Source organism: Pleurodeles waltl, chromosome 2_1 (assembly GCF_031143425.1).
Source record: "Pleurodeles waltl isolate 20211129_DDA chromosome 2_1, aPleWal1.hap1.20221129, whole genome shotgun sequence".
NCBI classification, from domain to species: Eukaryota; Metazoa; Chordata; class Amphibia; order Caudata; family Salamandridae; genus Pleurodeles; species Pleurodeles waltl.
Window position 1 is genome coordinate 180,857,642 of NC_090438.1, and position 21,769 is coordinate 180,879,410.

Genomic DNA, 21,769 nt, shown 5'->3' on the forward strand with positions numbered 1-21,769 from the left:
CAGCAAAGCAGTGTTAAATAGACGAGAATCAAAACTCTCACCAGTTATGTTCATCATAGTATAGGAGATTTGCAAACAAATTGCATAATTGCTTTTTTGATTGCATCATGAATTACAGCAATTCTGGGTTTTAGCCTAACAAAACATGATACTCTGCAACGGTACGTTGAACTTAAGTGCCAGACACATACATTGTTTGAGCAGCGCTATCTCATGTCCTTGGTGGTAACTTAAGGCAGTGTTTGGTGAAAAAATAATCTTCCCCACTGTATTATGAAAGCAGGCGTGTGCAGGTGGTAAGGTGTGTATGCTGCTTTGGGACATTTACAATGTATTATAATTTGGTATGCTGACGACACACAGCTCCTGCTTGTATTCCTGCGGGTGGATGTTGAATTGGTGGAAGGTTTCCAGATCTGTCTTGGCGCGGTAGCAAAGAGGATGCAGCAGAGGTGTCTTAAGCTCAACACCAACAAATCAGAAGTTCTAGTATTTGGCAATCCTTCTCCATTTGACCTCCTGAGATTATGACCTAAGGATGTTGGAGACCCTCGACTCCAGCTACGGTGATGAGGAATCATGGGATAAAATTCAACAAGGATCTCTCTTTCAAACCTCACACCCGGGAGATCACTGGAAGCTGCTTTGCTTTACTCAACTCTTGCAAAAGACATCAACATTTTAGTACCTCACACTAGGAAGCCGATTGTCGAAAAAATTGGTGACCTCCAGGTTGGAATACTTCAAGGCCCTCTTCTTGTGGATCCCCACAAAGCTGCTAAATAAACTACAGTTGGTTCGAAATGCAGCAACCTGTGAAATTTTAAAGTGTCCTGCAAGAGAGTCAATTCGACCCAGCCTTAAGAAGTTACATTATCTCCCCTTGAGCAAGAGGGTCATTTTTAAGGCCCTGTGGATCACTTTTTGAGCTATTCACAGGAAGAGCCATATTTATTTCTGCAAGAGGTTTAGTGAATACACGCCCAGGAGAGGTCTGAGATCCTCTAATCAGAGGTTTCTTATAATCCCCAGAATTCGGCTGGCTAGGAGAGGGGGCTGTACCTTCTCCTTTCTGGCTGCAAAACTCTGAAATGAGTTGCCCAAAGAGCTAAGGCACGGTGGCCCAAATTTAAGAAACGTGGCACTGGTGCTTTCCTTAGTGCCCCCCCTAACGCCACAATGTGTGCGCCAAATTTAACATACGGCACACCATGGCGCAGGTTAGGGACAATCGTATCATACGTTTTGACTCTATTGTAGTACGTTGCAGAATTAGCGCAAAAAAAATTGGCGCTAATCCTGAAAAAGTACATAGGGGCCCATTAAGAATAGTTGTGTGCCCCCTTATAATGCCTACTCTGTGCAGGCATTAAAACTAGCTGCTAATGACACAGTGGACTCTCATAGATTCCATTGCACCATTTTTGTGGTCCTCCTAACGGGGGAAAGCCCCCCTTGCATACATTATGCCTGGTGCAGCAATAATGTGGCACAAAGGGTCGCAAAGTGGCGCAATGCATGCATTGCGCCACTTTGTAAACCTGGCGCGGCAAATTTGGCCTTGTTGAGCCACATTAGCATCATAAAAATTGACACTAATATGGCGCAGGGAGGAGCTAGGCCTTCTTAAACCTGGGCCGAAGACTCCGAAGTTCAGTTCAAAAAAGACCTAAAGAGTTTCCTTATTAGGGATGTTCAGGCTTAGATAGATAAGTCCGAATGGCAGCGTGAGAACGCCTCTCTGGTAGCAGATAGCTGCGCTTTAGAAGTAGTATTTAATTCATTCATTCATTGTATTTTGTGCTGCCTTTTTGCATTTTGTTGTTGTTTGGCTGTACTGAGATCAATGTGCTGCTTTTGTTTTGACTCGTGTTGTAGTTGTGTTGTGTTGTTCCTTGGTGTTAAGCTATCGTTGTGTTCTATGGTTTATTTCTGGGACATCGACAAATGCTGCTGCAATTTCAGCCAAAAGCAACACATGGTTTTAAAGTTCCTGTGGTAAGCAACTATTTACCACTGTCTTAGGTGGTAAAATACTGCTGCTCTATCTCTTCCACTCTTTAAGACACAATCATGCCAGACCTGCGGCGCAGACCTGACTCAAACCATTGCTTCCATTTCTGAGTTTATGTGACACTGTCCCATTGGTGATGCTTCAACTCTCTGAGCTTCCCTCTGCTTCAGGGCCTCCCGGTAGAGGAGGAAAGGCAGAGAAGCACTAATGGTTGACATGCATTAATGTGTAGGCATTTCTATGCCTCCCGGCCCACAGGCGAAGGCGAGGGATAAAAATAATGCAACGTGCCATATTTTTAGGGTGAGAAATATTTCTGTGTCGCCCTATAAAATCGGATGGGAAGCACAGAAATGCTGATATGCATAGCCGAAGAGGTTGTATTTGTATGCCTTCTGTCGAAGGAAAAAAGGAACTCTGAAATGCCCGATATCAAGAACTGGTTAATCCACTGTTCTAGTTATTTGGGGAGAGTATATTTTAGACATAGGAAAATACACTTTCCTTAAATATTCTAAGGTTAAAGATGGAATTTTATGCTATTCTAATGTTGGTGTTCAGTAGTTTTTCCTGTGCCTCCCCTCTGCTTTCGAGAAGAACTATATAAATATAACTACTTTGAGGTTATAACATAATTCCGCTGTCTGGGGTTTTAAAGATACTCCTTTTTTTGCAATAACAGTCGCCAAAAATAGAATTAAATGAAAACTCTTTGCCTAACTGAAGTTCATTATTTTGTTCAACGTCTAGTATAAAGGGTGGTTGGGAAAATGGTCTTTGTTTAGTGTGGTTCCTAGCTTTAATGTTTTAGGCTGGATACGTGTCTTCTGTCTGGGTGTAGGTAGATGTATCAGGCTAGGAGACATTATTGCATCCTAATAAAGTATGATATTGGAAACCATTCTTTTACCTACCCAACATGTACACTTTATTACTGCAATGCTAAGTTCAGAATCCATCCTTTTTTTTTGGTCTTACCAAAAAAACAGCAAGCATGCACTGTTGCTTGCAAGGGATTTCGTTTACATTAAAGGAGCTTGGAGCCCGCCTACTGCTTACTATTTATTAGCTTCATTGTCACTCTCATGTGCCAATGTCACTTCCTCTTTTTTTCCTTTCTGCCTTCCTTGAAGTATGAGCCAAGTACTGATTGCTTCCTTTTGATTAATGTCCTTCCATTGCTTGTGGTGTGATTGAGGTACTACTTTTTTTCTTCCGTCTTCCTGTGTTGCTTGTTGGTTGTCCGTATTGCTTATCTTTTCACCCTCCAGTTATGCGTGCTGTGTGTTCCTGTCTCTTGTCTGTGGAAACCCCCCACCCTCCTGTTGGCTGCTTTGCTTATTACCTCCCACCTTCTTGTCTATGTTGCTTGTCCCCTCCCTTTGTCTGTGATGACCCACACCCGCCTTTTTTTTTTACCCTTCCATTGTCCATGTGGATTGTTCCCTCCCAGACTCCAACTCTTCCGTTGCCCGTGTCTCTTCTTGCCTCACACCAATCCTACTAGTGTCATTGTTGCCGCCACCACCTGCCATAAGGAAAAAATAGCCCTATGGCCAGCCAGTGCTGGCTATGTCATAGCACTCTTTTGCTAACTTTTAGCCATGCTGCACAGCAGCGCAGGTGCTTTACTACAGGACTAAAAGACAATGTCAAAGCCAATAGCTCTTGCATAGGCGAGACTTATTGCCTTTGCCAATTTTTGTTTACCATGGTACAACCTAACGACAGAATTCACTGCATACCGCTTTGCAAATTCAATGTTCTCCTCTGTGCAGCTCACTAAATTAGAAGCTTTTATTTGTTTGAAATAACATATGTTTACCAAAATTGAGAGTGTATATTTGAGATGAAAATATCTTTATTTTTATAACCCATATGCTGATACTTGGAGAAGAACGGCTGGATTTCCAAAATATATTTAAATCTGAAATGTGAGTAATAAATCATGTGGCACTTGGGAGACTGTTTACAAATGTTATTATCTTGGACCCAGAGCATTGCTGATATAGCTGTTATGTATTACCGTTGTAGAGTAACTCATTATTGGCAAAGCCTGTTTTACTGCTGCGAGCCACGCCTGATGCACAGAGGTGATCGCTGATAATAATCTTCCATATGGTGGCCACTGATGTAGTCTTTTCAGCTGTGGCCACTTTTACAGCACTTATAATACTAATAGCTCTTAATGAGTTTTTTTTTACATAAGTAGCTCTTAATACAGAAGGTGGGAGATCCCTGTTGAGGATGGAAGCACATGATGTCCCGCTCAATGTCCATTGTGGAAGGAGTGCCAAAATGACTACCTCAAGGACGATTGTGGAGAGAGGGAAATGTTAAACCACTCAGCAAAGACCAGAGTCGTGTGCCCAGGACACGAAGCGCATATCCGCATTCACTGGGAAAGCCATAAGTCCCTTCATGACACAAGCGCAAAGCCAGACAAATGTTTTAATTTCTTTAGAAATTTCTCTGATTGTATGTGTAAACAGCGTACTGCAGTGTTAGACACCACACAGAATCCTTTGCACTGTGATGCAGCAGGACTTAGGCAGCATGCAGAGCGGAAGAGCGCGGCCGTGGGCCACATTTACAAGTATGGATCTGCACTGCTCCCTCCGCTTAGATGTCTCTTTTTCACTGCCATCAAATATTTTGATGTTGAGGGTGAAATTCCAGGTGACCTAATGGAATTGTCATCAACACCACCTTCTGGCATTGGGTTTTGTGCACTCGACTATGTATGTCCAATGGGAAAATTAAGGAACGTTTCAGTGGTCAGGCACACGAGCCCGCTGTGTAGGAACAGACCCCAGTTACCAGTATGAAGTGGGATGTTCCTTAATGCCAGAACACCGACAGCTGGATCCGATAGAAAGCGTGAACTGGAATAGCCAGCTACACGAACATGCTCTAGGGTTGCGCACTCAAATCTCTGGATGCGTATCGGAGGTGACTGGAATAGATGCCTTTATTTCAGGAACAACGTCCTCCATCTTGTTTATTCTCTTTTCGTTCTCTAAAGACTTTAGGGCCCGCCGAATCCGAAACATGTGTTTCGTCTTGACAACTCCTAATGATGCAAATATTAAAAGGAAATCATCATTGGATGGAATTTAACCGTATGCCGTTTTTTATTTTATGTGGGAATACTGCCACCTGGTGCACGCACATTGGACTGCATCCCTTTTTTTAAGCTTTGCTTCTATTATACAAAGAAAATGTAAAGGAGAAATTCTTAATCGTAGCGTTTTGAAGGTCGTTCAAAGTCAAACAAGATCTCTATAAATGAATTAAGTTTGTCTGAAGTAGAAGGCTGCTTGATTACTAAAAGTTTCCAGTCTTCAACTCAGTATTAAACCATTCTCACCTAATACCGGTTACCATACCGTAGGTACCCATTTTTTCAATTCTACGTTGGTGGTGAATTCTTAATGAAATGCGGAACAGGGCTGAGGGGCATATTTAAAAGTCCCTAGCGCCACTCTTACGCCATGTTAGCAAAATGTTTTGTACAATAATGTGGTGTTAGAAGGCCAAAAAACGCGGCACCATATTTACAAAGTGCCACTTTGTAACCCTTTGTGCTACATTATGCCCGCACCAGGCATATGTATGTAAAGGGGGCATTCCCCCATTAGTGGGGGGGGGCAAAAAATGGCACAAAGAAATCTCAGAGATTTCTTTGCGTCATTTTTGTGGGCACTTTTAACACCTGCTGAGAGCAGGTGTTAAAAAAGAGGCTTCCATTGGATACGAAATTCCAGAATAGCAGCAAAAGAGGTATCAAGAATTCTGACGCTAGTCCCCTAACTACCACCATGGTGCACCGTATTTTAAATACAGCGAACACATAGTACAAGGGGCACAAGAAACATGGCGCGGCCCTGCGTGCAGCACCACTTTTCTTAAATATGCTCCTTAGTTTTTCTGGAAATAAATGAAAAAAATGCACTGCCTGTATCGGTTTATCTTTTTGATTATAAAGTGTTAGTAAAAATCAAATTAGCTTCACAAAAAACACAGCCAGCATTGGAGCTCTTTTTTCATTAACAGCAATTGGACAGTTTGTTTAGAAATTAAAGATAGGAAAGATGAAAAACAGCATGTTGAGATTCTACTCTATTCTAGTCTGTAATTCTTGCAAGGTGCACAGCTACCCGGAGACCTCCCAGCGCTAGAACCAAAACCGCACTAACCACACCACCACTGGAAGGGAGGGATTAGTTCCTACCCACTCGAAAAAGGGAGGGACTAGATCCTAACCAGCCACATTTTCAGGACCTTATGACATGGGAGTGCATGGTCCAGTCCGCATAACTTTGGGGGCAATGTAGGCCATTGAGAAACCTCCCCATCTAGATCTGAAAATCTTGGGAACATTCAGCCGGTGTGACAAGGATGATCTGAGTAGCCTACAAAAGGTGTATGGGGAGGCTAAAGGTTTTAACAGTGAAGGACCTTCCTTGTAGAGTGCTCTGGGTGGAATGAATGGGGCCTTGAACTGTAGCCACCGCTCCACCGGGAGCCAGTGTAGTTCCAACAAAGCCTTTTTGCGTACTGGTGCATTGGGGTGTTCATGGGGAGCTGAGCAGCTCCATTGTGGACGACCTGTAACCTCTTTAACACATGTCGGGGACCACCAAAATACAAGGTTTTGGCACAGTCAAGGCAAGAGATCAGAAAGGCATGGATATTTAGCCTTCTGGATGGGAAGAGGAGGAGGTGGAGACCTTCCTCAGCATTATAAGAACGCCGAAGCAGCTCGATGAATGCTTTTTTGCTTGGTGATCCATGGTGAGGTTGTAATACAAAAATGAAAAAGGAGTATACTGTGCCATATTCAACTAGATTAGGCTCACAGTCGAGTCTGTGTACGGTAACTTGGAGCAATCAGATGCCTTGGCCAACAAATTGGAGAACCATGATTATCCAAGAAGGATTATCTATGCAGCCCAGAAGCAGACCCGAAACAACCATGGGGCAGCCATTCTGGCCCGCTGCCAGAAAATTGGCCAACCCAAATTTATATATGTCACCCTGTTCTCCCCGACATCCAATCGTGTGTAAACAGCAATCAATAAGAGGTGGTCCGTTCTTAATAGTGGAGACATCAGAATTGAGAAACCATTGTTTGCATTTAAGTGTACCAGCTATAGTCACGATCTTGTAGTTCATACTAGACCACGTCATACAGAAACTCCAAGTATCACAACTACCTGGGGTTTAGCCTCAGTTATGGGACACTATCCCCGTGGATGGTGTAGTGTGTGCGGACTTGGGCCTGATAGAGAAATATAAATAACTGGAGGCCACCAATTGCCAGGCAACCACCTGCCCATGTTGCCTCAGGTGCATAGGTATGACCACCAGGCTAGTCAATACAAGGGTCATTGAACACTGCAGCAACATCAGGTGTTGCTGTCTCACTACAAAACTGAGTACCCATTATGCCACAGTCAACCACACCCCAAAATAGTTGACTTGGACTATTTTGGAGGCTGTATCGGGGAAAACATACCAACGAGACTGTTTAGAAAAGAACCAGACAGAACCCAACGACAATATCCCCTAGGTAGACCTCAGAAAATGAGCTTCCTTCTGTGTCGACTTCTATGTTCTATCATTTCACTTTTTATCATTGACCCTTTCTTTAGGGAGTTTACTTACCAACACAAAGGGATGATGGATGGAGTGCTAAAACTTTTCAACACTCACCCCCAGTCAGAGATCTGAGTTTAATCCATTGATCTTTTGCTCACCATGCCACCCCAGTTTGGACCCAGACACATGATTGAGTGCTTCAAAAGGGGCTTGAGTTTGATTATCTCCCCGACTTATCATGTTTTTAGCAGCGGTGAGTCATCCTATTGGTTTTTAGTTTGGCAACATATGCACCTTAACCACTTCTTACTTGTCAACTGGACAAGTATTTCTCTCCACCTACTGCATTTTTGTGCAGGTGGGTAGCGTGTAGAAAATGTTCGGTGCTGACCAGTGGACTTTCTGCAGCGGTGGCAGCTCTTCATGCCTGCCTACTGCCTCTTTGTGCAAGCAGGAATGAAGAATAAGGGACGATGGAAGGACAGTAGGCACACTGATACCCACACGTTCCACTGAGAGATACAGCCGGGCTAGATGTGACCCACAGGGCGGAAATGTTCATAGGGGGAGGACCAAGGCAACCCTACTGTTGGGCAGGTTTGGCCCACAGAGTGAGGGTGACAGGTGCCTGCTCCTGTGAAAACACCTAGGCAAAGTGCAATAAACAAAGAGAGTCCATGACTGGTAGTAAACCAGGTGCAAATTTGTAAAATCAAACAAGCCATATTCTATTTGTTTCTCAGTGCTTTTGAACATGTTTATAATACAGGTTTCCAGTAGTTTTGCTATTTATTGATAACGGACACTAGCTATTGACAACAGGGTGAGGAACTAGATATTGCTGTTGGCGTGGTGTTACTTTTGGATGTACGGTGCCTTTTTATGGTGACAAGTATTAATATTTACTGTAATATACTAGTAAAGCATCTGGTGGCATTCCTGTTTCTACAGATTTGTTTATAATAGTTCAAATTCAAGGAAGAATTTATTTCCCATCTCCTTGAAGAGCCAGGCCAGGCATAGGCCTATGGCCTATGTCACAACTAGATGGCTGTATGTGTTGGATTTTTTTTTAGCTTGCCATTAGTGTGTGATGTGCCTTGAATGGGGCAAATAATATCTTATTTTAATTATAGTAATAATTTGTTCTGCATTTCCAGTTTGAAGAAGTCTAGAACTACTTTTCATTCTCATATTATTTTGTCAAAATCTTCTTATGAGTTGCAGCGTCAATATAGTCACTCAGGCCCTGATTTATACTTTTTTTTTTGCGCCGGATTAGTGTAATTTTTGGACGCAAATGCGGCGTAAACTTACAAAATTCCATTGTTTTTTGTAAATTTGTGCCGCTTTTGCATCAAAACATGGTGCTAATGCGGCTCAAAAAAAAAAGTATAAATCAGGGCCTAACTGTCTGAGTTCGTAGATCATGCCTAAATTACCTTTATGGATCTGGAGTCCTACTCTTTATTTTACTTTATAGCCTTCTTATGGTTACTTTTCTTCATGTTCATTTGACTTGTGCCAGAACGTCGTCGGCACATGGATGCCTGCTGTCACCCGGAGGATGCTGTTGGATGCCTGCAGTGTCTGTGATGATACTGAACTAGGCTGCCATCGGTGTGAGTTATTTTTGGGAAGGATCTGCTTGTAGTCCTTGCTTTGGTTAACACTGTGGAGTTGGGGGGAAGTCAAAGATGATGGCAGCACGATTGGTCCAATCCAATTTAGGCCCTTAGCTTGCAGCAGCAGCTTTTTTCACAATCCTGCATAGATCCTTTAAGCTTCACCATTACTGCCATTGTGATCCGGCAAAAAAAAACAGAATTTCTTTAACATCCTAAATACTCCTCTTCACAACTTCGCACCCCCTTAATTAAGATTCCCCAGGGGTGCAGGTGTTGATGGTCATAGATGCACAGTTGATGCCAGGATGGCCCTCTTGGCACATGTAGGTAGACTGATGAACAGTGGCAAAAAAGGTGGACAAAAGTATTCTGTACCTTCCTTCTGGCTGTAACTCTTGGGAGGGTGAAGTTCCATCAAAATATATTAACATAGCCGGTGGAGGCTGCTCTGATTGTATTGTGTTAGTATTTATAGATCACTTTCTTATCGCTTACAAGGACCAGAGTGCTTTCAGGAGTTAGTTGGTTTGTTGTGTTTTTAAAGTGGCCTGTATGAGAAGAGATGTGGTGTTGTGTGTAAGCTTCAGGAATGCTCCATATGTATCCCAATACGGCACATTACTGCCCTTTCTGCAGTGCTGGTGCACAATGGGCTGCCTAGCGCCAACACAAGCACCCTGGCAGCATGGTGCAAGCGTGCCTCCGTTGCATGTTGAATTGTTTTTGTGCAGGAAGAGGCACCTTCCTGCACAAAAACAGTCCCCTGAAGCTTTTTTTCTCTTTCTATGTGTGCTGCAGAAACCAATTATGTACAGGCGCATGGATCCAGTCATTTGATTGCTATTGAGTAATGCAGTGAACACAAAATACCACCTAAATAAAGTACAAAATGAATTAAAAGTTTTACTCAGTTAATTTAGTGTCAAGAAGTATTTGATAAAATAACCATTCGACCTTTCTTTTATATTTCTAACTAATTAAAATTGCTAATTCTAATTCTGATGTGTGTGTTTTAGGGTCATTTCGTAGAAGACGCCGAAACTCCCTCTTCGTAACCGTGTCGCTCCTCATTGTTTCAATGTTAATACTCACTGTGGGCCTTGCAGCAACAACTCGTACACAGAATGTGACTGTTGGCGGCTACTATCCTGGGGCTATTGTAAGTATTGAACTTTAACATTTTTCCAAAGAACGTTGTGTGCACATGCCATTAAAGTTCACCAAATGTTGTAAACATCACAGGATAAACCCACGCCTTAAAGTCTACTTTAGTTGGTTTGCCAAAAGAGGGAGAGAGAGATAGAGAGAAAGAGAGAGAGAGAGAGGTTTTGGTTGATTCTGCCTACCACATATAATGAGCTGTAATAGTGGGTGAATGCTTGGGCAATATTTACAACAGACATCCATCTGAGTCCAGACTCGTCTAGTATTTTGGGTACAATCCTAGACATCAAGTCCGAAGTAGCCAGCCAGAAAGAGAGTCTGCCAGTCTTGTCCCCATGCTCATATACTCGCTGGGTGGTAGCCCTCCAACATTGGCGGGCCTTCTCGAGGACGAACTGGTGGAGGGAGCTTTTATTCAGTTCCATTCGACAAGACAATCTGGGGTCTGGGTCAAAAGCATATTGACTCTCAAATGTAAGAATTTGGGTCTCAAGTTCTGCTGATGCCTTATGCATTCTTTGCTTCAGACATGGCTCTTGTAGCTTTTCCTGCTGTCCACAGCGTGCTTGCAGAAGCAACTGTAGCTTGGTTACATTTAAAGTTGGTCTCTATCTCGGTAGCTAAGAAATTGGTGCCTTATGGGCCTGTCAAATACCATACATTAAGACGCCACATCGAACTTGTGGCCATCAAGGGGGATCTGAGGTGGAGGTGATGCTGGGTTCGGTCAGAAATAGCACTGGTTGGCCCCTTCTTCTTCTAATTCAGTGCAGAGGGAACCACCATCTCTTTGGATAGCTCAACTGGGAGGCTCTCCTGTTATTCTGCATCTTCCCATTGCTTGTACTCCATATGTTATTGTTTTAGCCAACAGCCCCCACCCATATTACCTGCAAGAGAAGATTACCAATAACTTAAAGATAATGCTTTTCACTGGCTGGGAGGGTATCCCCTGATATTAGATCCATCCAAGGTATATGATGAAATAATCATGGTAAGCAGGGTGGACTGGATAGGTTGTTCTCCCAAATCCATTGGAGGGGACTGTGTTGTCATTACCTTCGGCAACAATTTTATGGCTGATTTTCTGACAAGGTTACTTGGGCCTGGCCTAGTAACCTGTGGTAGCATTACAGTCTTACCTTTTTTTATAAACTTACTTCCCTGAGGCAGCCTCCAAAAGAGGCTCTTTCTCAAGACTTGCACAGTGTTTGTGGTGGAATTGCTAGAACCCAGGTGGGGAACGTAGGCCCAAATCTCATCATGTCTAACCGTTTTGAATCCCTCAGTGGCATGAATGACCAAGACTGACTGGGGAGGGATCTTAACCCTAGTGCCCGTACCACTGTGTCAACTTCAAGTTATGTACTGGAACATCACAGGTCTGCAGGGGAAATCTGATGAGCCAGACTGGACGAAGTCCCTCTTTTTTCACAATATCATATCTTTCCAGGAGACCACGGACATACGAGGGCGATTTCATATGGATGGTTATGTCACCTTCCCAACTAATGCTCTGCCCTTGTGTAGGAGGCTGGCCTGGCTTATAGTGGATACCTGATGGTATTTACACCTTGTGCCAGGTCCAGTTATCCCTTATTAGTAGATTAGTAGTGTTCTAGCAGCTTAGGCTGATAGAGGTAGCTATAGCAGAGCAGCTTAGGCTGAACTAGGAGATTTGCAAAGCTCCTACAATACCACTTATATCATATAGCACTATATCATAAGAGTCACAATACTCAGAGTTACTAAAAATAAATGTACTTTTAGTGACAATGTGCCAAAAATATCTCAGAGCATATACTCCCTTAGGAGGTAAGTAAAATACACAAAATATGCATTCAAACCAAAATTAGGTAAGTTAGCAGTTAGAAAAGTAGTGCAAACACTGTAGAATACAATAGGATGCAATAGGACTTGGGGCAACACAAACCATATACTAAGAAAGTGGAATGCAAACCACTAAGGACCCCAGGCCTAGTACAGTGTGTAGAGGATCGCTGGGAGTGTAAGAAAACACTAAGGGTGTCCAAGATACCCCGCCCAAAGACCCTGAAAAGTAGGAGTAAAGTGACCCTACTTCCCTAGAAACACACTAACGTCGTGATAGGAGATTCTGCAAAGACCACAACAGACTGCAAAGCCCCGAAGACGGATTCCTGGACCTGAGGACCTGTAAAGGAAGGGGACCAAGTCCAAGAGTCATGAAAGTGTCCAGGGGGGGGGCAGGAGCCCACTAAACCCCGGATGAAGGTGCAAAATGGCTGCCTCCGGGTGGAAGAAGCTGATGATTCTGCAACAACGGAAGATGCCAGGAACGTCTCCTCTGCACAGAAGATGTCCCACGGCGTGCTAGAGGATGCAGAGTTGTTTCCACGCAGAAAAACCGCAAACAAGTCTTGCTAGCTGCAAGGGTCGCGGTTGAAGAAAATGGGTGCTGCCCAGGCCCAGGAAGGACCAGGAGGTCGCCCCTTGGAGGAGGAGACAGAGGGGGTGCTCAGCAACACAGAGAACCCATGCAGAAGCAGGCAGCACCCGCATAAGCACTTGAACACAGTTTCAAGAAAACTGAGCACGGCGGTCGTCTCAACACTACAAAGGGGGGTCCCACAAAGCTGGTGGTCAACTCAGCAGTTGAGCAATGCAGAATGGAGTGCTGGGGACCTGGGCTGTGATGTGCACAAAGGATTTCTTGCAAAAGTGCACAGAAACCCTAGCAGCTGCAGTTCACAGGATTACTGTCTGGCATGGGGAGGCAAGGACTTACCTCCACCAAATTTGGACAGATGGACCACTGGACTGTCGGGGTCACTTGGATCCAGCTCCTGTGTTCCAGGGACCACGCTCGTCACGATGAGAGGGGACCCAGAGGACTGATGAAGCAGAAGTTTGGTGCCTGGGTTAGCAGGGGGAAGATTCCGTCAACTCACATGAGAGTTCTTCTTGGCTTCCAGTGCAGAGTGAAGGCAGACAGCCCCCAGAGCATGCTCCACCAGGAAACAGTCGAGAAAGCCGGCAAGATTAGGTTCTACAATGTCGCTGGTAGTCTTCTTGCCGCACCAGTCCATCACCCTCTGCCAGTTCATGAGACTGGCATCTGACTGTGTTGCCATTTACTCGTTATGTCTCTCTTAGCCAGTAACATATGCTAGGCCCAAGAGGGTGCATCCGTTTTTTTTGCCTCCCAGGATCCCGGCCAGCTCCTGCTCGATGGACCGCCAATGTGGCACAAAAACTAGACATGACAATACCTTGTGGCAAAAGCTGGGTTCTGCGGTCCCACAATAAGGACAGTGGGGGATGGGAGATTGGCCGCATGCCAGAGCTGCCAAGGTTTGTAGTATGCAATATGGAGGTAATAAGTGTGGTCTTGAGAAGATGCTGAGGGTGCAAGGAGCCTTTCGAGCATCCATCCAGTCTGCATCGTCTAGGTCATCCACCCAATCCTCCAATTTGTGTTTGAGGGTGGAGAATTTTGACAGGTACGTTAAGAAATAATGATCTGTAAATTTGGGAGATCCATCCCTTTCTTAGTAAACTCAGCAGAAGTTTGGCCTCCAGGAGGCTGAACTGGGAGAGATCGTGTAGCAGTGGGGAGCAGGCAGCAAGTGCATGTTTAAGTTGTAAATATTTATGAAACTTTGTGGTGGATAAAGAGAAGTGTGACTGCAGTTCTTAAAAGGACATCATTGCTGAACCTCGCCAAACGTCATCCAGATGGGATATCCCAATCAAAACCCATTTGGCGAACCCCCCTAGCTGGGCTGTCTGTTGAAGCCAAGTAGCTCTCCAGAGTGGCGTCAGTTGGGTGGGTTTCTTGTACTATACCATCAGTCATTTAGCTCCTTTCCATATCTGCAGGACCACCTTGCTTGGTGTTGGACATTTTGTGGGATCTGACCGCTGTATAGCACATGGAGGACCTTGTCTAGGCCCAGGAGGGAAAGCTCAGCTTCATAAGTTGGGCCATTCCATGCCCCCATTAAGCCAGTTATTAATCACAAACAAACGTGATGCACAGTAATACAAATTAATGTCTGCCATGCCAAGACCTCTGTCATATGTTGATTGGCAACACTTGTTGAGGACAATCTAGCGTCGGCGTCCCGCCAATGGGAAAGACTGGTTGACTATTGCAATATCTCAGATTCTGGCAGCGCAGGAATGGTATGAGAAAATTCTGTATGGCATATAGTAGTGGGGGGAAATTTTCATTTTGAAGAGAGCTATTAGGCTCAGGATTTGAAGCAAGTGGATCGCCCAGTGCTGAAAGTCTTCCTTCATACATGCCACCACAGCTTCAGGCTCTGGTTCCAGGTAAATGCTGGTGCCAAACATTTAAAAATGGCATAATATCGAAATCTTAGCCATCTCAGTGGAATGGTGGTTCACAAGGAGTCTACCTCCTTGTCTCTGAAATGCAGGATCACCAGGGATTAGAATAATTCAGTTATGAGAAGCGCTTACGGCCCGGCATCTTGAAGGTGGGTGAGGTTTGGTAACACATCATCAGCATATAATGTTATTCGTTCTTCGTTTAGTTCTGGTGGTTCCCCATATTTTTAAGTAAGTACTATAGTGGCCCCATCTAGACCCGAAAGGAACTTGCCCTGGGTCATTGCATCCATGTATAAACTAAATAAGTGGGGGATTAACAGTGGGGGATTAACTGATTGCAGAACCTGAGGTATAATCCTACCGGGAACCATCCTTGTCCCGGTTTTCCCTGTGTTCAGGTCTGTGAGAGCGTCACTGACCACTTCATGAGTCACTGAGACTTCCAGCTCTGCTCTTTGAGGTCCAGACAGCTCAAGTAGTAGAATGTTGGGAGGAATTGGGATTGTTAGTTCCTCTGGTGGTTTGGGGACCCAGGCATATAATGAGCATATAATGAGCTGTAATAGTGGGTGAATGCTTGGGCAATATTTACAACAGACATCCATCTGAGTCCAGACTTGTCTAGTATTTTGGGTACAATCCTAGACATCAAGTCCGAAGTAGCCAGCCAGAAAGAGAGTCTGCCAGTCTTCTCCCCATGCTCTTTTACTCGCTGGGTGGTAGCCCTCCAACATTGGCGGGCCTTCTCGAGGACGAACTGGTGGAGGGAGCTTTTGTTCAGTTCCATTCGACAAGACAATCTGGGGTCTGGGTCAAAAGCATATTGACTCTCAAATGTAAGAATTTGGGTCTCAAGTTCTGCTGATGCCTTATGCATTCTTTGCTTCAGACATGGCTCTTGTAGCTTTTCCTGCTGTCCACAGCGTGCTTGCAGAAGCAACTGTTGCTTGGTTACATTTAAAGTTGGCCTCTATCTTGGTAGCTAAGAAATTGGTGCCTTATGGGCCTGTCGAATACCATACATTAAGACGCCACATCGAACTTGTGGCCATCAAAGGGGATCTGAGGTGGAGGTGATGCTGGGTTCGGTCAGAAATAGCACTGGTTGGCCCCTTCTTCTTCTAATTCAGTGCAGAGGGAACCACCATCTCTTTGGATAGCTCAACTGGGAGGCTCTCCTGTTATTCTGCATCTTCCCATTGCTTGTACTCCATATGTTATTGTTTTAGCCAACAGCCCCCACCCATATTACCTGCAAGAGAAGATTACCAATAACTTAAAAATAAGGCTTTTCACTTGCTGGGAGGGTATCCCCTGATATTAGATCTAAGGTATATGATGAAATAATCATGGTAAGCAGAGTGGATTGGACAGGTTATTCTCCCAAATCCATTGGAGGGGACTGTGTTGTCATTAACTTTGGCAACAATTTTATGGCTGATTGTAGGAAGTTGGCTCTGTATGTGCTATTTCAAAGTAAGGAATAGCATGCACAGAGTCCAATGGTTCCCCTTAGAGGTAAAATAGTGGTAAAAAGAGATAATACTAATGCTCTATTTTGTGGTAGTGTGGTCGAGCAGTAGGCTTATCCAAGGGGTAGTGTTAAGCATTTGTTGTACATACACATAGACAATAAATGAGGTACACACACTCAGAGACAAATCCAGCCAATAGGTTTTGTTATAGAAAAATATATTTTCTTAGTTTATTTTAAGAACCACAGGTTCAAATTCTACATGTAATATCTCATTTGAAAGGTATTGCAGGTAAGTACTCTAGGAACTTTGAATCATTACTTTAGCATGTATACTTTTTACATAAAACACAATAAGCTGTTTTAAAGGTGGACACTGCAATTTTCACAGTTCCTGGGGGAGGTAAGTTTTTGTTAGTTTTGTCAGGTAAGTAAATCACTTACAAGTCTCAGGTTTGGGTCCAAGGTAGCCCACCGTTGGGGGTTCAGAGCAACCCCAAAGTTATCACACCAGCAGCTCAGGGCCGGTCAGGTGGAAAGGTCAAAGAGGTGCCCAAAACACATAGGCTTCAATGGAGAGAAGGGGGTGCCCCGGTTCCAGTCTGCCAACAGGTAAGTACCCGCGTCTTCGGAGGGCAGACCAGAGGGGTTTTGTAGGGCACCGGGGGGGACACAAGTCAGCACAGAAAGTACACCCTCAGCAGCGCGGGGGCGGCCGGGTGCAGCGTGCAAACACACGTCGGGTTTTCAATGGAAGTCAATGAGAGATCAAGGGATCTCTTCAGCGTCGCAGGCAGGCAAGGGGGGGACTCCTCGGGGTAGCCACCACCTGGGCAAGGGAGAGGGCCTCCTGGGGGTCACTCCTGCACAGAAGTTCCGTTTCTTTAGGGGCTGGGGGCTGCGGGTGCAGGGTCTTTTCCAGCCGTCGGGAAATGGAGTTCAGACAGTCGCGGTCAGGAGGAGCCTGGGGATTCCCTCTGCAGGCGTCGCTGTGGGGGCTCAGGGGGGACAACTTTGGTTACTCACAGTCGTAGAGTCGCCGGAGGGTCCTCCCTGAGTTGGTTGTTCTCCACCAGTCGAGTCGGGGCCGCCGGGTGCAGTGTTGCAAGTCTCACGCTTCTTGCGGGGAGTTGCAGGGGTCTTTAAATCTGCTCCTTGTAACAAAGTTGCAGTTCTTTTGGAGCAGTGCCGCTGTCCTCGGGAGTTTCTTGTCTTTTTCGAAGCAGGGCAGTCCTCAGAGGATTCAGAGGTCGCTGGTCCCTTGGAAAGCGTCGCTGGAGCAGGTTTCTTTGGAAGGCAGGAGACAGGCCGGTAAGTCTGGGGCCAAGGCAGTTGGTGTCTTCTGGTCTTCCTCTGCAGGGGTTTTTCAGCTCAGCAGTCCTTCTTCTTGTAGTTGCAGGAATCTAAAATCTTAGGTTCAGGGAAGCCCTTAAATACTAAATTTAAGGGCGTGTTTAGGTCTGGGGGGTTAGTAGCCAATGGCTACTAGCCCTGAGGGTGGGTACACCCTCTTTGTGCCTCCTCCCAAGGGGAGGGGGTCACATCCCTAATCCTATTGGGGAATCCTCCATCTGCAAGATGGAGGATTTCTAAAAGTTGGAGTCACTTCAGCTCAGGACACCTTAGGGGCTGTCCTGACTGGCCAGTGACTCCTCCTTGTTTTTCTCATTATTTTCTCCAGCCTTGCCGCCAAAAGTGGGGGCCGGGGCCGGAGGGGGCGGGCAACTCCACTAGCTGGAGTGTCCTGCGGTGCTGGCACAAAGGGGTGAGCCTTTGAGGCTCACCGCCAGGTGTGACAGCTCCTGCCTGGGGGAGGTGTTAGCATCTCCACCCAGTGCAGGCTTTGTTACTGGCCTCAGAGTGACAAAGGCACTCTCCCCATGGGGCCAGCAACATGTCTCTAGTGTGGCAGGCTGCTGGAACCAGTCAGCCTACACTGAACAATTGGGTAAAATACAGGGGGCATCTCTAAGATGCTCTCTGTGTGCATTTTTTAATAAATCCAACACTGGCATCAGTGTGGGTTTATTATTCTGAGAAGTTTGATACTAAACTTCCCAGTATTCAGTGTAGCCATTATGGAGCTGTGGAGTTCGTTTTTGACAGACTCCCAGCCCATATACTCTTATGGCTACCCTGCACTTACAATGTCTAAGGTTTTGCTTAGACACTGTAGGGGCATAGTGCTCATGCACATATGCCCTCACCTGTGGTATAGTGCACCCTGCCTTAGGGCTGTAAGGCCTACTAGAGGGGTGACTTACCTATGCCACAGGCAGTGGGAGGTTGGCATGGCACCCTGAGGGGAGTGCCATGTCGACTTAGTCATTTTCTCCCCACCAGCACACACAAGCTGGCAAGCAGTGTGTCTGTGCTGAGTGAGGGGTCCCTAGGGTGGCATAAGACATGCTGCAGCCCTTAGAGACCTTCCCTGGCATCAGGGCCCTTGGTACTAGGGGTACCAGTTACAAGGGACTTACCTAGGTGCCAGGGCTGTGCCAATTGTGGAAACAATGGTACATTTTAGGTGAAAGAACACTGGTGCTGGGGCCTGGTTAGCAGGGTCCCAGCACACTTCTCAGTCAAGTCAGCATCAGTATCAGGCAAAAAGTGGGGGGGTAACTGCAACAGGGAGCCATTTCTTTACACAAGCCCCCCCCAGCCCACAGGCCAGGAGACTCAGCCAAAGCTGGAAGAGTCTTCCTAGTCTGTCAGGCGAGGAAGAGTAGAGGAAATAGGCTGGTTTGTTGCAGGGCCTACTCTGCCTTACATCCTCCTGTTCAGGTCATTCCCTCTGGGGAACTGACCCACTTCCACAGTAATAGGACCTAGTCTGAATTGTCTCTTGTCTGTGCTTTTTATGTCTTCACCCATTCTCTCTATTTTGGGGTTAGAGGTATCCACCTCTGCTAATCTTATCTTAGCCAGGGTCACCCCTAGCTTACCCAAAGAGGTTACCCAGAGCTGGAGTAACCCCACCATGACCAACAGGGTCAGGGGGCCTAACTTGCTATTTGGCATGGGGTCAGACCACCATGCCAAGGATAGTGCAGCCATAAAGGCTAACACCCAGCAGAGGCCACTGACAGCTGTCAGTGCCCAGAACCACACCTTTAGCTCTTCACCTACAAGGGAAGGGGCTAAGTTACAGGCTTCTTTGGGTTCAGGGTGCCTGTCTGCTGTATTAGAGTGGGGGGTTACCACATCTTGTAGTAAACACCCTTCTTCCACTCTTTCTTCTGTTAGCTGAGGAGCCACCCACTCAGGCTTAACAGTTGCCTGACTAGCCAGGACTTCTTGTGGGTCAGGTTGGACTTTATCAGAGCCACTTTTGGAGTTCTCCCCTACTGGAGCAGAATCTCCTTGGCTTGCTGGAACCTTGGCTAAAGGTTGTCCACCTTTCCTACTCTGTTTCCTTTTCTTTTTCTTCTGGGGCCTACTTGCATTTACTGCAGAGGCAGGAACTCCAGAATCCTTGGGAAAGGACTGGCACTGGACCAGTTCCTCTCTTGGGCTCTAACTAACCTCTGGGTAGTCATTTCCAAGAAGACAATCAAGGGGGAGGTCTGTACTGACTACCACCCTTCTCCAGCTAAAAGTCCCACCCACTTCTATGGGCACAAAAGCCACAGGCCTATCAGTGACCCTGTCTGGGCTAACTCTTACTCTGGCCATCTCACCTGGGATGTACTGGTTTGAGAACACCAGCCTGTCATGCACAATAGTGTGACTGGCACAAGTGTCTCTTAGGGCAGTGGTTGGGATTCCATTCACCAGTAGGTGGTGGAAGTGTCTACTTCCCTCTGGAATCTCCAACTCACCTGTTGGGCCCTTTTTCCAGTTGAAGGCTATGAAGACCTCCTCCTCTGAGGAGTCATCCCCAATGGCTACACTGGTCACCCCTGGGATTTTGCTAGGGGGTTTGTTTTTGGGACAAGAAGTGTCCTTGGTGTGGTGCCCTGTCTGTCTACAGTTATGGCACCATGCCTTAGTGGCATCCCAGTTCTTACCCTGGTACCCACCTTTGTTTTGAGTTGTGTCTCGGGGCCCACCCACCTGGTCTGGTTTTTGGAGGCCTACAGAGGACTCTTTTTCTTTGTTTCTAGTGTCACCCACTTTCTCCTGGGGAGTCTTTGTAACCCCTTTCTTTTGGTCACCCCCAGTGGAAGTTTTGGTTACCCTAGTCTTGACCCAATGGTCTGCCTTCTTTCCCAATTCTTGGGGAGAAATTGGACCTAGGTCTACCAGATACTGATGCAACTTTTCATTGAAGCAGTTACTTAAAATGTGTTCTTTCATAAACAAATTATAAAGCCCAACATAGTCATGCACTTCATTTCCAGTTACCCAACCATCCAGTGTTTTCACTGAGTAGTCTACAAAATCAACCCAGGTCTGGCTCGAGGATTTTTGAGCCCCCCTGAATCTAATCCTATACTCCTCAGTGGAGAATCTAAAGCCCTCAATCAGGGTACCCTTCATGAGGTCATAAGATTCTGCATCTTTTTTAGAGAGTGTGAGGAGTCTATCCCTACACTTTCCTGTGAACATTTCCCAAAGGAGAGCACCCCAGTGAGATGTGTTCACTTTTCTGGTTTCACAAGCCCTCTCAAAAGCTGTGAACCATTTGGTGATGTCATCACCATCTTCATATTTAGTTACAATCCCTTTGGGGATTTTCAACATGTCAGGAGAATCTCTGACCCTATTTATGTTGCTGCCACCATTGATGGGTCCTAGGCCCATCTCTTGTCTTTCTCTTTCTATGGCTAGGATCTGTCTTTCCAAAGCCAATCTTTTGGCCATCCTGGCTAACTGGATGTCCTCTTCACTGGAGTTATCCTCAGTGATTTCAGAGGTGCTGGTCCCTCGTGTGAGGGAGCCAGCATCTCTGACTAGTATTTTTGGAGTCAGGGCTTGAGAAGCCCTGTCCTCCCTAGATAGGACTGGTAGGGGGGGAATCTTCCTCCAATTCACTATCATCTTCATCTGTGTTATCCACAGAGTGGTTGGCTCTATCATACTCTGCCAACAGCTCCTGGAGCTGTAGTTTGGTAGGTCTGGAGCCCATTGTTATTTTTCTTATTTTACAGAGTGACCTTAGCTCTTTCATCTGGAGATGGAGGTAAGGTGTGGTGTCGAGTTCCACCACATTCATATCTGTACTAGACATTATTCTTCTAAAAGTTGGAATGCTTTTTAAGAATCTAAAACTGGTTCGAGAATCTAATTCAAACTTTTACAAACTTTTAAACTCTAAAAGAAATGCTAACAGGGACTAACACAAGGCCCTAGCAGGACTTTAAAGAATTTAGAAAAAATTTCAATTTGCAAAAAATCAATTTCTAATGACAATTTTTGGAATTTGTCGTGTGATCAGGTATTGGCTGAGTAGTCCAGCAAATGCAAAGTCTTGTACCCCACCGGTGATCCACCAATGTAGGAAGTTGGCTCTGTATGTGCTATTTCAAAGTAAGGAATAGCATGCACAGAGTCCAAGGATTCCCCTTAGAGGTAAAATAGTGGTAAAAAGAGATAATACTAATG

The 21,769-nt window shown here is 45.5% G+C and overlaps 1 protein-coding gene across 2 annotated transcripts in view; it reads left to right on the plus strand.

Annotated features, from left to right (window-relative positions):
- Positions 1-21,769, plus strand: part of TMEM255A (transmembrane protein 255A) — a 251,261-nt gene that overhangs the window by 118,211 nt on the left and 111,281 nt on the right. For both annotated transcript variants that reach the window (XM_069212129.1, XM_069212119.1), the window contains exon 2: positions 10,263-10,405. In XM_069212129.1, the coding sequence (XP_069068230.1) occupies positions 10,263-10,405 (143 nt within the window). The remainder of the gene's footprint in view (positions 1-10,262; positions 10,406-21,769) is intronic.